Here is a 16,242-nt window from a genome sequence, read left to right on the forward strand (position 1 = left end):
AATGTATGCAGTGATGTCAACACTAGGGACTTACAGGGGGGACTATAACCAAATAAAAAACATACATAAAACAGTATTATTTAGCTGGAAACATTAATGTCCATTAACATTAACTTTAAAGCCTTAAAGGTTAAAAAAGTTATTTTGCTATGTTAAAATTAGTACTAGATATTAGATTTAGGTCCATGCCCCAACATCCCATTCTCTCTCTCTCGCTCTCGCTCTCTCTCGCGCGCGCTTACTCCCTAAAAGGACGCTACCTTGCTGGACTCTGGGCTTCTTGAACAAGCTGGCGGAGTGACGCAGTTTGCATGCCCAGTTTTTGAATTTTCGAGTCCAGGATTTCTTGCTAACAGGATTTCTGATACTAGGACATGTCAGGTTTAGGCCAAAATATCCACCTCCTGCATTGTGCTGCTGCTGTCCGTGCCGGAGGGGGATCGGTTGCTGATTGGGGGGCCATGATGCATCTCCAATGGCACTGGTGTCAGAATGTGAGGGTACAGCCTAGAACAGTTAAGACAATTAAGAGTGGCTGCATGGAGTTGAGACATAAAAAAAACGCAGAGATACTCAAACATTTATATAATACAAATAATCGCGGACAGCTGAAACATAGTGGAGTCACATTTACACACTGAAACAGTACAATAATTATAATTCACTACAGTGAAAGACAAACTGAAGGAGAATTTACTTGAAATCTAATCTGTGGTATTCACTCACAAGAATGGTTGGTTCTCCTGGTACAGGTGGGCGTTGGGGCCCAGCAGAGTCATCCTGATTGGGAGGCAGAAGAGGGGTGGGTGGGCTGGATGAGACAGAGGTGGTGAGGAGTGATGGGCCAAGCTGTTGCTCCACTGGGTCCAACTCCATAGAGTTGGGCACCTCTTTGGAAGCTTTCTCTCCACCTCCTTCTCTCTCTGGGTCAGGAGAGGTGGAAGATGAACGGGAGGTGGTGGAGGAAGTAGTGGAGGACGAGGACTGTGGGGAAGTATCTGAGATGGAGGCAGGTGGGGGGAAAGATGAGTGGTGGATTGACTGTGGCTCTGATGACTCATCACCACCTGCTGATGTGGAGGCAGCTGATGTTGGGCCAGAGGTAGCTCCCCCAGCCAGTGCTGTCCCACTGCTGTACTCCTGATACAACAAATTCCTTAGCTTTTCATCCAAGGTTTTTATGCGGTTGTCTACAAATTCAATTTTGGGGGGGCCTTCGCTGTCTGACTCGGCTACGGAGGAAGGTTGAACAGGGGATGGCGTCATTACGTGGGAGAATGTGGGTAAGGGGGTTTCAGCAGTTCCCAGATGCAGAGGTGGCAGAGAGGAGTCAGAGGAGGGATGAAAGGGGGCAGAATAACTCCCTGTGTCCTCTGTAACACTTGTCTCTCCCGTGGACACCTCTGACTCTGACATCTGTAAGGAGGACTGCTTCTGTAGTGGAAACTGCAGCTGTTTGAGGGGTGTGTCCACAGCTTTAACCATCTCCTGTTGCTGCTCAGTATATTGTGATTGTTTCTGTGCCTGTATGTGTTGTGATAACAGCTCAACAGGCACTTGGGTTTGTTGTGGGACCTGCTGTTGTGGTACTGGGCAAACATTTAGCTGTGTCTGCTGTTGAAGAAACTGCTGACTAACTGATAGGGGTAGCATTTGGTTTTGATCTGCTTTCAAAATTGCAGCACCCATAAACATCTGATGCTGTTGCTGCTGTAGCTGCTGCACCATTTGCTGCTGCTGTAAGTGTAATGTCTGTTGTAGGTTTAACTGTTGCTGCTGCTGCTGTTGATCAATGTGGGCTTGTTTGGGGGGCAATGGACCAGCAGGACTCATAATCTGCTGTTGTAACTGCTGTAACTGAGGCTGCTGCAGCAACTGTGGGGCATACTTTGATGTCTGCTGTTGAACAAGGGGTTGTTCGGTTGGTTGCTTAGGAAAAGGTGGCAGAGGCAGAGACTGTTGTAACACCTCTGAATGACAATGCTGAGACATTCCCTGCACCTCAGTCAGCTGTTGTTGAAGTGGTATTTGTGTTTGAATTAGTTGCTGCTGATGCAACTGCTGGAGAGACTGCTGAAGTGCTCGTTCCTGCTGTAGTGGTACTTGTTCGTGGTACACCTGATGTTGGGACTGCAGTTTCTGTTGTGGTGATGGTACTTGCTGCTGTGATGCAGACTGTAGCTGTTGGTGTGGTTGTTGTGGGGCTGGTTGGGCTACTTGGGTGTATGTCTGCTGCTGCTCTATGCCAAGTTGGCTTACAGTAGAAGGGATGACTACAGCAGGAGAAGGGGAATGAAAAGAGGCTGACGACTGGTCCACGGCAGACATACGGGGCCTTGAAGCAGAGATCAGAGTATCATCTACACTTTGACTCGCAGTGGAACAAACACTGGTTCCAGGAGAAGTCAGGTTATCAGGATGAATAGTGATGGGTGAGGGAGACACAACAGCAGGAGCAGTGGACAAGCTGGTGAGGTTAGCATCAGGAGCAGCAGCCGGTGTTGCTATAGTTAAAGGAGCAATAGAAATTTGGTCAGCAGAAGCTGAGATAAGGCCAGTTGAGGTGGTGACAGGGACAGAGGCTGGTCCAGGCCTGGTTTCAGGTGCTGTGTGATGAACAGGGGCTGCGGTAGCAGAGGGGCTCATGGAGGTAGGTACTGAAACAGTGGAGTCTGGGGGGGAGGTGGCAGAAAGGGTGGGGTAGGAAGGAGAGCCCATTCCAGTCAAGGACTCCAGACTTTGGGATCCTTCACTTTCTACAGCCGCAGAAATGAACACGGAGTTAAGTTTTTGTTATGTGGCCAAATGGGCCATGTTAATAAGCCAAAGTAATAAAACCGACTCCAGGAGTGCTCACCTTTCTCTCTTTTAGGAGACTGGGGAATCCTTGTCTCTGCAGTGGGTGATGGTGTGGTTGCTCCCTGACTGGAAAGAGAGTCTCTGTGGCGGATAGTCTGGTTAATAAAGAACCGCCAACGTCCCACTGGGGAGGAATGGGGCACTGGGTCCACTGAGAAACAATAAAGATTGTTTACTGCTTTCTACTAAGTTGAGAAACATCACATAGAACATATTCCCATTCTACCAGAACATTTGTATATGCTTAAACTTACTGGAGTAAGTGGGAGTGCTGACTTGTAACTGGTCAGTCGATCCAGTCTAGTACGAAAATAAGGATTTATCATTTTGTATATATATTCACGTTTTCTCAGATTCAGCATTATTCAAACAAAACAGAAAAACTAAAGAGGATAGACTGATAGTACCTCTGAATGTGTCTGAAGAATTTCATGGGCTTTCTTAACTATCGCTCTGAGCTCCTCAACAAATTTTTCTTTCTCCACATCAAGGACAAAGTCCTCCTCCACCTGCAAAGTTTTATCAAATGGCAGTCATCAAAAATTAAAACAATACTTTTCAAAATAAGTGCAAACTACAGGAATATACAGTAATGTACCATGTAATCTGCTATGTCCTCGGGTGCATCCCCTTCAATGTCAAACTTAAATGTCACCATCTTGTTGCTGTGAGTCTCCAACTGACAGTCCACCATATTGTCCCCACTGCCGGACACCTATTAAGTACAAGACAAATAATCACATTTATTCTTTGCTATTAATCTTTTAATATCCATAAATATACTTTAACAAATATAGTAATAAAGTCGGTGTTGGTGTTTAATATATTTTTTCACCTGAAGCATGCTCAGTTGAAACTGGTGTTTCTCAGACTTCTGGCTGGAAGCTCGTCTCTGAGACTTAAGTTTCTCTAATTTTCCATTCGCCAAGAGCTGCAAGGGGTCTTCGCCACTGGCTGGTATAGACCTAAAGGTGTCATGGAGATTAGAAATTGTATTGTAAATCTTAAGTGTGTATAAATGTATAAACTCAATTATGAAAAAGTAGGGATACTGTATAAAATAGAAATAAAAACAGAATGCAATGATTTCCAAATCTCAAAAATCAGGTCATTTTGAATTTCATTGGAGCAACATGTCTCAAAAAAGTTGGGACAGGGCCCTGTTTACCATTTGGTAGCGTCCCCTCTTCTTTTAACAATAGTCTGTAAACATCTGTGAACTGAGGAGACCAGCTGCTGAACTTTTGGGAGAGGCATATTGTCCTATTCTTGTCTCATGTAGGATTCTAGTTGCTCAAACATCCTGTGTCTTCTTTGTGGTATTTTTAATTTCATGATGCATTAAATGTTTTAAATGGGTGAAAGATCTGGACTGCAGGCAGGCCTCTTCAGCACCTGGAGTCTTCTACTAAAAAGCCAGCGCTGTTGTAAAAGATGCAGTATGTGGTTTAGCGCCGTCTTGCTAAAATATGCAAGACCTTCCTTAAGAAAGATGTCATCTGAATGGGAGCATGTGTTGCTCTAAAACCTGTATACATGTTTCAGCACTGATGGTGCCTTTCCAGATGTTCAGGGTTATTATTACATAGGCACTAATGTAACCACATACTGTCAGAGATGCAGGTTATTGAACTGAGTGCTGATAACAAACTGGATGGTCCCTTCCCTATTTAGTGTGGTGCCTCAGCATTCATGTTTTCCAATTAGAATTTCAAATTTTGTTTGTCACAGACCATATTTACACTTTGCCTCAGTCCATTTTAAATGAACTTTAGCCCAGAGAAGATGTCTGTGTTCCTGAATCATGTTTACATATGGATTATCCTTTGCATAATAAAGCTTTAACCTGCATTTGTGAATGGCTGTCCAGAATCATCACTGGTAATAAGAGCAAAGTTCCTGTCTATGAAGCAGAGATCAAACACTAGTGTGTCCGATTCCAAATGTGGCACGTTAGTCAGAGGCCCAAACAGAAGCAAACTTCTCATTGTTTTCAATACCGGCAGTTCTATGCACGAGGAATCTGACCCTGAGGGTCGGACTGTCAATGAGAAGAACATCCAACAAAAACCACCTGAACTATGGTTTCTGTCAGCATGTTATTGCATGTCAGCACACAGTGCAATGGACTTTTCTGGCTGAACCAGAACAACCAAAACCAAATACTCCTGACCTGCCAAAGAAAGATCACTGAGACTATGCATTGTTACCCAAAATGAGATTAAAGATAAAGGCTTGTCATTTGGCCACAGTGTTTAAAATCTAGTGCAACACAGGGAAAAATGCAGAGGAGTCTTCCACAAATGATCTAAAAACAGCAGCCATGCTTGAAGCAGTTTAAAGGCTCTCGCTCAACATTTAATGTGAAATTGTATAGGATTCAAATGTAAAACATTATTACATCATAAGACTCTTTTATGATTTCTAAAAAACATAATATTTTTGCACTACTACTTAGCTGCAAAATGAATTCAATTTAAAAGAAAAACCAAGTCTCTGAGCATGTTTTAAGTCCTTGTATGGCAAATTACAGCTTCACTCAGTACTGAGATTACATTTATATGGAAATCAGACTGCAATGATATCACTTACCCTGATGAAGAATGACGATCTGCACTTGTCTTACAAGGACCATCCTGTAGAGTGACATATATACAAAGACACACACACAAACCATGCCAGCATGAAGAAAAGAATGCAAAAATAGATTAGCTATGTTAACGGCAAGTAAAGCAATAATGTGATTATGACAAATGACATATAGGACATGTTCTATGAATACACTTAGGAATCAAAATTTGTTAGTATGAATCAAAAAGGTGCAGTCAAAGCTTATTTTCAAATATTTAGATTTAGCAGTATTCTTACTTATTCTGCCAGTATGTCAGTAAAGTTATTGTCAAATTTATAAAGCAAACTTTCATACTTCTTGTACCTGAGCAATGCCCAGCAGGGAAAGGTCACAGTCTTGCAGCGAGCCTTGGGTCAGTTTGGGTTTGGGGGCATTAGAATCAAGTGATTGTAGAGTAGTAACAGGCAGAGGGGAGGTGGGTATAAAGTCGACTTGCCCTGGTAAGGTTACCTGGGCTGCTGGTGAAGATGTAGGCAGCTCTGGAGCAGGGGCAGCAGCAGGATAGGTGGATGGCAGGGATGTAAGAGATGATAGTGTAGAAGGACATGAGGTATGCAAAGGGCTTAGGGGCACTTGCTGTGTAGGAAAGACAGCATGGGGCAAAATAGGCTGCTCAGATATAGGTGTCTCAGAGTGTGTCTGAGTGTGTATCTGTGTTTGAGAGTGTGCTTGGGCCTGATTGCTGGCTTGTGTTTGTTTGTGAGCTGGTGGCATCTGCTTGGGATGATGCTGTGGAGAAGGAGGGGCACCTAGCACTAGGTGGCTATACAGAGACAGGGTCTTGCCCTGGGACTGAGGCTCAGCCACATTATTGGGGCCTAATTGTCCAGGAGCAATGGTCATTAGAGGTGAAGTAGGTTGACACTGTGAGGGAAGCTGACTCTCGTCAAAGGTTATCAAAGCTGGTTTCAGAGGAAGTGGTTGCTGAACGGGAGTTGAGCTGGGTAGTGCCGGTAACTGGGTCTGTGGGGGTGGCATGGCGAGAGATTGCTGCACGTGAGAAAGCTTCTGCAGCTGTTGTTGGTACTGCTCAGTATACTGAGGAACAGCAGGCTGGCAGATGGACTGAATTACTGAAGGGTCACCCTGAACAACTGGATGTAGTGATCTTTGGCCTGGGACTTGTGCTTGTTTGGTCTGTATAGGATGAACAGGGGCAGCTACTGAACTGAGACCATCTGTTTTAGTTCCACAACTTCCAGCTGAGCCAGGTGACAGAATCATCTGCTGATACTGGATTACTGGGTGCTGTTGTTCCAGCCGTTGGGTAATATGAGTTATATCAGACTGTACAGGTGGTATGGCTTGCTGGGTAGGGTGAGGGACATACTGACTGGTCAAAGGACCAGCAGCAGACTGAGCATGCAACTGGCTAGCTTGCTGGCCTTGAGTTTGTTGTTGGATCTGGGGCTGGGTGAGCGCTGGCATTTGAGCATTTTGCTGAATAAGAGTTTCATGTTGAATCTGACTGGGGATTGAAGCAACTGCACCTGGAGGCTGGACAGTAGTTTGACTTTGTTGGCCCATCATTTGAACATCAGCCTTTGGGACCTGGCCATGCAGTGGCTGTGACTGAGTAAAGGTTGTGGTCAGAGGATGAGCCTGGATTGGCTGAGAAGTTACCTGACTCTGTGTGGGAGTAACAGGCCCAGGGTAACTACTTTGGGAAGGAACCTGCTGGCTCTGGATGACTTGTGTGTGTCCCTGAATCAATGATAATGGGGTAGTTACCTGGCCCTCTGTCATAGCTTGAGGTGCTTGGGCTGCAGACTGAGCTATAAACCTGGCTGGGCTCTGGCCTTGGTTCTGGGGCTGAGCCTCACTTTGTCCTTGCTGTGTAAGGATTTGAGCTGGGACACTTGCAGGCGTCTGAACAGTAGTAGGAATGGTCATGGGCACTTGGCCCTGAGATATAATATGAGTTTGGTGATGAATTACCTCAGTAATGACTGGTGCGCCAACTGATATGTGAGGTTCCATTACAGATGTGTGCTGCTGTGGTTGGGCAACAAATGCCTGCTGCTGCTGCATCAGTGCTACTTGCTGCTCTTGCTCTATCAGCTGTTGCTGAGAAGCATGAGGTGTAAACTGAGTAGAGTTCAGTTGTGGGATGCACATCTGCTGTATATCGGTTGGTTGATGATGAATCTGCTGCTCACTGTTGCTTTGTGGTATAGGGACAGCTTTGTGTTTTTCAGTTTGCTGAAGTTGAATGATGGAAGCTTGCTGCTGCTCTTTAAACTGCTGCTTCATTAGAGCCTGTTGCTGTAATCTTTCTGCTTGCTGTTGTAACAGGACTTGCTGTTGACGCTGCTGCTCTAACTGTTGTTGCAACAGAGCTTGCTGCTGCTGCTCTATCTGCTGTTTGAGTTGCGCTTGTTGCTGCTCTTGTTGCTGCAGCTGAGCTTTCTGTTGAAGCTGCTGCTGCTGCTGTAGCATTAACTGCTGTTGTATCAGTGCCTGCTGCTGTTCCATTTGCCGGATTAAGGCCTGCTGTTGCAGTTGTTGTTCATTCTGCTGCTGCATCTGCTGGGGATGCTGCTGCAATAAAATTTGTTGCTCGTTTTGCCCACTTTGTTGCTGATTCTCTGTTTCCTTTTGTGTTCCAGTTTGGCGCTGTCCAATTAGTTGATATAACTGACTCTGTTGCTGTGAAGGAGGTTGCTTTGGTTGTTGTTGCTCTAACTGATGCTGAAAAATTGGTTGCTCTTGCGGTCCAAGAACTTGTTGCTGCTGCTCTTGTTTCTGCTGAATGAGAGCTTGTTGTTGCTGTTGATCCAACAGTTGCTTTTGTTTAAGCGCTTGCTGCTGCTGTAGCTGGGCTTGCTGCTGCTGTTGAAGCAGTGCTCTTTGTTGTTGCTGATCAAGCTGTTGCTGGACATACAGCTGATGTTGCTCAAGCAGTAAAGCTTGTTGCTGCTGCTCTTTTTGCTGCTGCTGTTGTAACAAAGTTTGCTGTTGCTGAAGCTGTTGTTGTGATTGTAGCATTATCTGTTCACAGGGATCCCCTGTTGATTGCATAGCTCGCTGCTCCATACCTGTTTGTGGTGTGAACACATGCTGCTGTGAAGCTGGCTGGACATGTGGGGCAGACTGCTGTACACAGATCTGCTGCTGAGTCTCAGACTGATGTTTCTCGATGGACGTAGCTGAAAGGCTGTGTTGATGCTGTTCTGTTGCAGGCTGAGCGGCAGTAACTTGTTGTTGTTCAAGCTCAGCCGACTGGCCCCCTATTTGCAGTTGTGGCTGCTGCTGCTGCTGCAAATGAAGGGTGGAGGTCTGGGGATCCATTCCCATCTGTTGTTGTGGGACAATAGTCTGCTGGGGGATCACGACAGACTGTGTTTGTTGGGGTGCGGCCTGGGAAATGATGTCAGTGATCTGCATGGGAGTGGCAGGGTGTTGGGTCTGCTGAGCGTGGGGCACAATTGTCCTTGCTAGTCCAGGAGTATCACTGACTGGCATGGATGCAGTGAGAACATTAATGGGTGCCTGTGGGGAAACAGGTGGTATGTATGACTGTGAAGGGGCAACTGATCCGTGGGGAGTGGCGGTTTGAAAATCATCTGATGGGAATGTTTGTGACTATTGAGTGATAATGGCAGAATGATGTTTGGAGTTGAAAGAAGGGGGAAAAGAAAGTAGCAGAAAAATTGGGTTAAGATTAAGCTTTGGAAAGAAGCATAAATTATCAACACATTTAATTTTAATCAGGGTGTCCCACAGTGCTTTATAGCAGAGGTTGGCTGCCTCCCCAGAAAATTAACCAGAATCACAATTTCACACTCCAAGGTAATATAGTATTTAATGAGAGAGACATCTCACCACCTCTGACAAACAACTTCCTGGGGGAAACCCTGTGTAGTGTAAAACCAGATGGCGACTCTCAGATGATTATGAGGATGATTTATGTTGGCACAAACAGTTATTATATGGAAAAGAACACATTAACATTAATGTTAGCCTTCATTGCCCCTATGTTAAATTAGGCTGTCAGTTTAATTTGCACATTATCACCATTTTCACCTGAAAGTATTGTTGAGGTACACTTGGTGATACCTGCGGAACCACAGTACCGGAGTGAAGAAATGTCTGACCCATGGGTCCTCCTCCACTTTGTCCTATGGACATGCTTGTCATACTAACACTTGGCCCAAGAGGTATAGTAGCAACACTTGTACTCTCACCAATGGGGGGCATCTGAGGATGAGGCAATGCACCAGTGCTCTGTTGTGCAAGAAAAACAATGAATACATATATAAATATATATACAGTATTTAAGTTCAAAAAACAATAATTTTATCAGTAAGATATAAAAATACACCTACAGATGCAACTGTGGGTAATGGGGTCTGTGAGTGGGTATATGAGTCCCTTTGCAGAGAGTATGCCTGGCTCTGTCCACTTGCATAAGATTCACAGCTTGCAGATCCAATGCTCTCCCCTTCTGAGTAGTCAAAGACATTTAAAAAATAAGACACTATACAAATTCAGACTACACAAAAAGTACTTGTTCAAATCATATTCATGTATTTTAAATTTTCATTTAAAATTTCACCATTATAATTGTTTCATATAGATACATTTTGATCAGCTACTGGCACATGGGATATGTCACTAAGGAGCACACTGTACCTGGCAGATTTAGGGTTGCCCCACTGAAAATATTTTGCTGCCTGACATGTTGGTCCACTTCAGGAAGCTCCTCGGACTCCTGCACTCCACCTCCCCCTCCGTCTCCCGTGTGTCCAGCTGCCCCTTGCACCAATGAGGATGGGTAAGATGGATGAGTAAAGGTGTAGGAAGTGAGAGTGGAGTCTCTTCGTTCTTCAAAGCCCTGCTGCTGAAGGACCTGCTGCTGTCGACGCTCCCTTGACTTTTTGATTAGGTTCACTCTGTCCCGGATGGATTTTCCGACCACTTTGGCATCACTTTCATGAAAGAACCCTGATTTCACCTGTAATAAGGAAGTGGGAAATAGAGAGGCAAAGAGAGAGTAATTAATTAATGGGCAAATGTCAGCTGAGGAAATCTAGATCAGCTGGAGAAATATTGAAGTGGCTGATAGATAAAGTGAAGGACTTGTAATTCCTAACCTGCATTTAAGCTTTTAAGTATCAAATCAAAGCCTTTTCCCAGTCAACAGTACCTGACACCTACGGACCCGATCAGCTTGTCAGGCATTAATTATTCCTGCCTTACCATCTCTAGAGCCACTTCTTCAGCACTATCATTTTCCAGGTCATAGCTGAACTCAATGGCCTCATTGTCCTTGTGCTTCCCCTTCAGCTTCTTGGGGTCTTCAACCCAAATTCGGAGAGCCAGGCAGTCCTGGGTGCCTGTGTCCTCCTCAGCTAGTTCCACCCGGACGCCTGTGTCCTCCCCAAAGAAAGCATGGTTCAGCAGGTCTCGAATGGAGAGTCTGTCAAGAAAGGAGAATTCGATGATAGAAGATACTGGGACGTTTAATGATCACATTACCAGTCACTCTGCATAATAGAGTGGATGCTATAGTGTTATGAAAGCAAATTCTGCTTACCTCTGGCTTTTGTTCTGACGAATGCAGCCTTCAATGATCTCTTTGATCTCTGGGTCATTTACTTTGTCAAAGCTGGCTGGCTTTATACCCTGAAAAATAAAAGAAACAGGAAATTCGTTGTATTCTACAGGAACTTATGTAATTAGGATTTTAAGTCCTGCATTTAACAATTAAAACATTTTCAGAGTTGAGCCAAATAGTTTAGATCACAATTAAATACAACAACAATCAATTAGATCCTTATGCATCATTACCACAAATGCATAGAGTTTGCTTGCGAATATTTCAAAGACTCACGCTTGTAACTTTGCGATAGATCTGAGCAGCATTTTGGCACTCAGAGTAGGGGTACTCTGAAGTAGCCATCTCCAGCATACACATCCCAAAGGCATACACATCCACAGACTCATCATAGTGCTCCTCATACATCTCTGGAGCCATGAACTCCGGGGTTCCTGTTAAAACCAAACAGTACTCTATGACAACCCAAACATCTAAATATTATTTCACTACAGATTAGAGTTTGTATTTACAGTGATGTAATACCATCAACAAAGCAGAAATTTCCTCAGACTCAATGTAAGAATTTTCAAACTGATAATAATCTACCTACTCATCATCTAATTTATCTTTACTGGGCACTGCTTCTGCAGGCTAAGAGAGCTGGCATTTCATCATCAGTGCCCTCTTTCTACATTCACCACTAACATAGAAATAAACTATACGTCTACTGAAGTTAAGTGAGGCTTTTGTAAAATCTCAGTAGTGCTGAATGCAGAGGAAAGGACTTAATCTTATGGAGACAGGGCATGAGTGATCTAAAAAGCATTCAATCTATAAACTGCAAGCAGCCTACCTATAACACTCTTTGCAAAAGAGGTCCTCATAAGAGTGGCCAGTCCCAGATCACCGATCTTGACTGATCCTGTGGGGCCTGTTATAAAAATGTTGTCACACTTGAGGTCCCGATGGACAATTGGTGGAGTCCTGGTGTGAAGGAAGTGAAGACCTTTCAGAATTTGCCTACACCAACTTCTAAGGACCTTGGGTTTCATCACCTTAAAGCGCTTCAGGTAACTGGATAGAGAATAAAAGCAATCAAACTCAAAAGGATATTGTAATAAACAACCAATAGACAAAACGTGTAAGTCAAAACACTGACAGTGATAGCGAAATATTATGAATTACTTATATTTCCTGAATTTGAATGTGTTGTGATAATGTCATGACACTTCACCTGAATCACATTATATACGTCTGTATAAAGCAACATATCTGTCCAAATTAACAGTACATTAACTCTATGCACAATAAAAACTGTGTTTTGCAGCATGAATAATCTCCATTCATCATATTCATCAACAGGAGTGAGTGCCAAGGTGTTGGCAAGACAAACAAATGAATGTGGATTAACAAATTTTATAGATTAACTGAAAGAATTCTTTTTTAGAACATAATAAACATAGACTCAATAATAGCTATCTGTACCAGATAGGTTATACTAACGTTTTGAGTGTTCCTGATGTCATGAGTTCAGTGACTAGTACAATGCACTTCTTTCCACGAAGTACAGACTCCCAGGAATCATAGAAGCGGACGATGTTGGGGTGCTGAAGCCCCTTTAGCATCTCTGCCTCTTCTTTGAAGCGTTGCTGCTCTGCCTTGGTCAGCTTGCGATCCTGAAATAAGAGGTACATGTCATGTCATGTCATGAACCTCAGCATCTGTTTCACTCCCTTACTCCGTGACTACTCACAGGAACCCAAAACATAAACCTGCCCTGAACAGCACTCCCATAATGAAGCAATAACACCTACTGCCACTAGATGGTGGTAGCAGCATATAGATGTAGCTCTGCAAAGACAACACCCAGTCACTGGCTTTATAAAACACATTTCTACTGCATCTGCCACACATCCCTAGTATGGCGGACAGAATGGCTGTTGCAGAAATACAGTTCACTGGCACAAGCAGCTTCCTATAGGAACAGGGATAGCCACTGACTAATCCCTCAGTTACACACTGGTATATAGTCTTTTGCAATCCCTAAGATTGATCGCATAAGGTTTTTTCTTCTGTTGTGAACATATAAAGCATGTTTGTTTTCTTCTTTTTACATTTCCAGACATTATACTGCTTTTTCTTAAAATACTAACACTTTAATTAATATAATTTGCTGTACTCTATTCACATAGAAAATACACGAACATGAAGTTCCCAGCAGGTGGGGAAAAATGTTTCAGAATATGCTATGTTGTGATAGTGATTTGAGAATTTATTAAGAGTCACATAAAACTGGCAAATAAAGCATTTCACAGTGAGAGATGACTTTGCTGGCTCTACTAAGTGAGTGTGTATTTTTAGACTTTGTCATTAACAACTGTTGCTATATCCATGTATACAAATCCGGCTTTTCAGGTATGCGGTCATTTGAGCTTTATTAACCTAGGGACCTGCTATTTCAGGGAATTATCACAGTTTTAACAGGAAAGTTAAGTGTCATGGTTTTGTATTATTAAAAAAATCGAATTTTATGCCATTTATGCAAAGAACTTACGAAGAAATAAAAACAAACAATACAGTATGTTTCACTTATTATCAATGGGGGAGTTGGGTTGCAGCCACTACTGTGTCACAAACAGACCTCACTATAAATAGAAGTCATCATAACACTTGGTTTCCACTGATCGATTTCATTGATGTTAAGCTTGCTTTTTTTTCACACAAACCCCGCCCCCCCACAGGGAGGTGGAGTACTGCAGATATTTGGACACAGATCAACAGATTTTCATGTAATGTCGATATGCTGTTATGCAGCCTTCTGTCACTTTATATATTGATATACATTTTTTCTGCCTACACTAAAAGCTCTGTGCTTATTTTTTCAGAGCACTTTTGCTCTCTGTGTCGATACTGGTTTGGTGTCCTTTTCTGGAAATATTAAGCAATCTCTTCACCCTCCCCTCTCAACGGAGAAGAAGCATCAACAAAAAAGCTGCTCCTTTTTGCACTCACTAAGAATTAGTTCCTCAGAATAGCCTTGCCCTTACACCTTTCTGCCTTTACTACGAAGTCTGTCATGTTACTATGTATGAGCATTCTTATGCAAATATGAGTCTCAATGCTGCCTGCTTCTACCTTTTCTCATATTTTCGCGTGTGCTCATGCTGTGCTGTATTTTGTCAGGGAGTACTGTCTGTGTCCTCATTTAGAGCTCCAGTCTACCTCACTGTCTGGCACACTGTGAAACAGTGTGACTCTGTCTGTTGCCTCCTCAGCGTCTATTTTGTCTCCCCACAGAGCATTGCATCATCAGCCACCCTTAGGGTCAGCAAAGGTTATTAAGAGTTCAGTTAATATCTGTCTAGACGTACTCACACAAGCCTACCGCCCACTGTGAACCAGCTCACACATTCACACTAATATTCTCATAAACGGAGGCACAGCATCAATGAAGAAATCCCTCTAAGTGTATTATTAATAAGCCAAAAGATCGCAAAAGTCTGATATTGTTAGATTAATTGGTGATTATAAATCGGTTATTGGTGTGAAGGGCTGTCTATCACTCTGTGTTGGGACGGTGATGCAGTGACATCCTGTCCAAGGTGAATGCTGCCTTTCTTCCACCACCCTGAGATCCTGAATTGGATTAACGGTCAAAAATATAAATGGATAGATATGACAGTACAAATAATGCATTGGTAAAACAGCAATTTGCAGACAAAGAGTTTGCAAACGAAATGACAAATAGACACCAGAGGGAAAGAAAAACAGTTGCAGAGCAATTTGTTAACCATAAATTAAATGACAAAGCAACACTGAAACACATAGACAGTTCTACATTTCTGCTTTCAAATAGAGAAATCATAAAAATTCAACATTTACACATATACTGTGTAAATAAATGCAGATGGAATGACAATGAATCTAGTTCCAGCACTGTTATTCTTAATACTTTAGACTGTTAACAAGAAAACTCAAAATTATATGCACTTGTTTTTCAATGTGTACACTGGAAAAGGTGGACAATAGTCATCAGGATTATGAATAAAACTTTACCACACTACTTCCTACTGTATTTATTTTGTTTGCTTATCTACTATATTAGTTACCCAAGCATGGGAGAGGTCAGAAACATATTGTACTCCTAGTGTCAGTCTTCTATGTATGATGTATGATTTGAAGACTGTGGAACTACCAAAAAGACAGTATTGACCACGTAAGCCTGGATTAAAAATGAGTACACTGGATGGATAACTCTGGTTAAACAGTTAGAGAAGTAAAGCTGAGAGGGCTTGGACATGTGTAGAGGAGGGATAGTAGATATACTGGATAATGGATGCTGAGAGATTGGTGTTACAGAGAAGGATGCTAAGAATGGGGTGAGACAGAGGCAGAAATATTTTGATATTCAGTTTTTACTTAAAGTGTGTCATAGATGGGCCCACAATGGTAATTGTAGAATCTCAGACATGTGAAGTAATTATTTCACCCTGCATTACAATGACTGATTTTGGCCATAGTTACTGCACAAAATATTTAAGTATGTAATACTTTGTGATGTTCCTCTTATTTTGTTAAAACTTTCAACATCATGTAATTTTTTACATGGTGCATCTGTGGCAGGGACTTCAGTACTATAAATCAGTAAACAGAATAAGATCTAAGCACCATGTGCACCGTGAGATTTTTTTTGGATCAGACATCTGGTAGAGCAGAAGGTCAAGCCGCGGGTTATTAAGTAGCCTCATAAAACACCAGGGTAAATGGGCAGGATATAGCTTACAAAGTACATAAGTCGACGGCATGAAGCTGGGATCATGAATGCACCATGTGAGACTTAAATCATCTATTTTGGCAAGCACTGTGTAGGTATCACATATACGTATATTACACTGGGGTTACATTCTTATCTAAGATGCTATAGCAGGATAAAGGGGACTAATTTGGAGCACTATCCGAGGAGCGTTATTCATACTGAAGGTGTATATTTATACATTTATCAGGGTGCATGCACCGTATCTTGTCCTGCAGTTAGCGTTTTAAGGTGGTGGATGGCTAAGATTAGATTACTGTAAGCTCCAACAGCTCAAACTAACAAGACAGATTGCTGCAAAAGGGTTGCCTGCATACCAGATTAAGACTCCAGGCCAGTGGGCCAGGTTTACAAAGATCTATAGAAGACTTTAGCCAACACGCTAGCCTTTACCAC

The 16,242-nt window shown here is 42.9% G+C and overlaps 1 protein-coding gene across 6 annotated transcripts in view; it reads right to left on the reverse strand.

Moving 5' to 3' along the window:
• Positions 1-16,242, reverse strand: part of wnk3 (WNK lysine deficient protein kinase 3) — a 38,618-nt gene that overhangs the window by 7,396 nt on the left and 14,980 nt on the right. Inside the window, exons 3-19 of one of the 6 annotated variants that reach the window (XM_063464696.1) lie at positions 12,537-12,709; positions 11,887-12,107; positions 11,328-11,485; positions 11,031-11,119; positions 10,694-10,913; positions 10,127-10,448; positions 9,820-9,938; positions 9,518-9,718; positions 5,795-9,076; positions 5,452-5,495; positions 3,695-3,824; positions 3,458-3,574; positions 3,267-3,368; positions 3,114-3,159; positions 2,858-3,010; positions 727-998; positions 261-507 (exon numbers count right to left, since the gene is read on the reverse strand). In XM_063464696.1, coding sequence (XP_063320766.1) covers positions 261-507; positions 727-998; positions 2,858-3,010; positions 3,114-3,159; positions 3,267-3,368; positions 3,458-3,574; positions 3,695-3,824; positions 5,452-5,495; positions 5,795-9,076; positions 9,518-9,718; positions 9,820-9,938; positions 10,127-10,448; positions 10,694-10,913; positions 11,031-11,119; positions 11,328-11,485; positions 11,887-12,107; positions 12,537-12,709 — 5,896 coding nt within the window. Of the gene's footprint in view, positions 1-260; positions 508-726; positions 2,757-2,857; positions 3,011-3,113; positions 3,160-3,266; positions 3,369-3,457; positions 3,575-3,694; positions 3,825-5,451; positions 5,496-5,794; positions 9,077-9,517; positions 9,719-9,819; positions 9,939-10,126; positions 10,449-10,693; positions 10,914-11,030; positions 11,120-11,327; positions 11,486-11,886; positions 12,108-12,536; positions 12,710-16,242 lie in introns of all 6 variants that reach the window. The other 5 variants (XM_063464695.1, XM_063464694.1, XM_063464693.1 and 2 more) reach the window with 5 other exon arrangements.

The sequence above is a fragment of the Pelmatolapia mariae genome, linkage group LG20, assembly GCF_036321145.2.
Source record: "Pelmatolapia mariae isolate MD_Pm_ZW linkage group LG20, Pm_UMD_F_2, whole genome shotgun sequence".
Classification (NCBI taxonomy): Eukaryota; Metazoa; Chordata; class Actinopteri; order Cichliformes; family Cichlidae; genus Pelmatolapia; species Pelmatolapia mariae.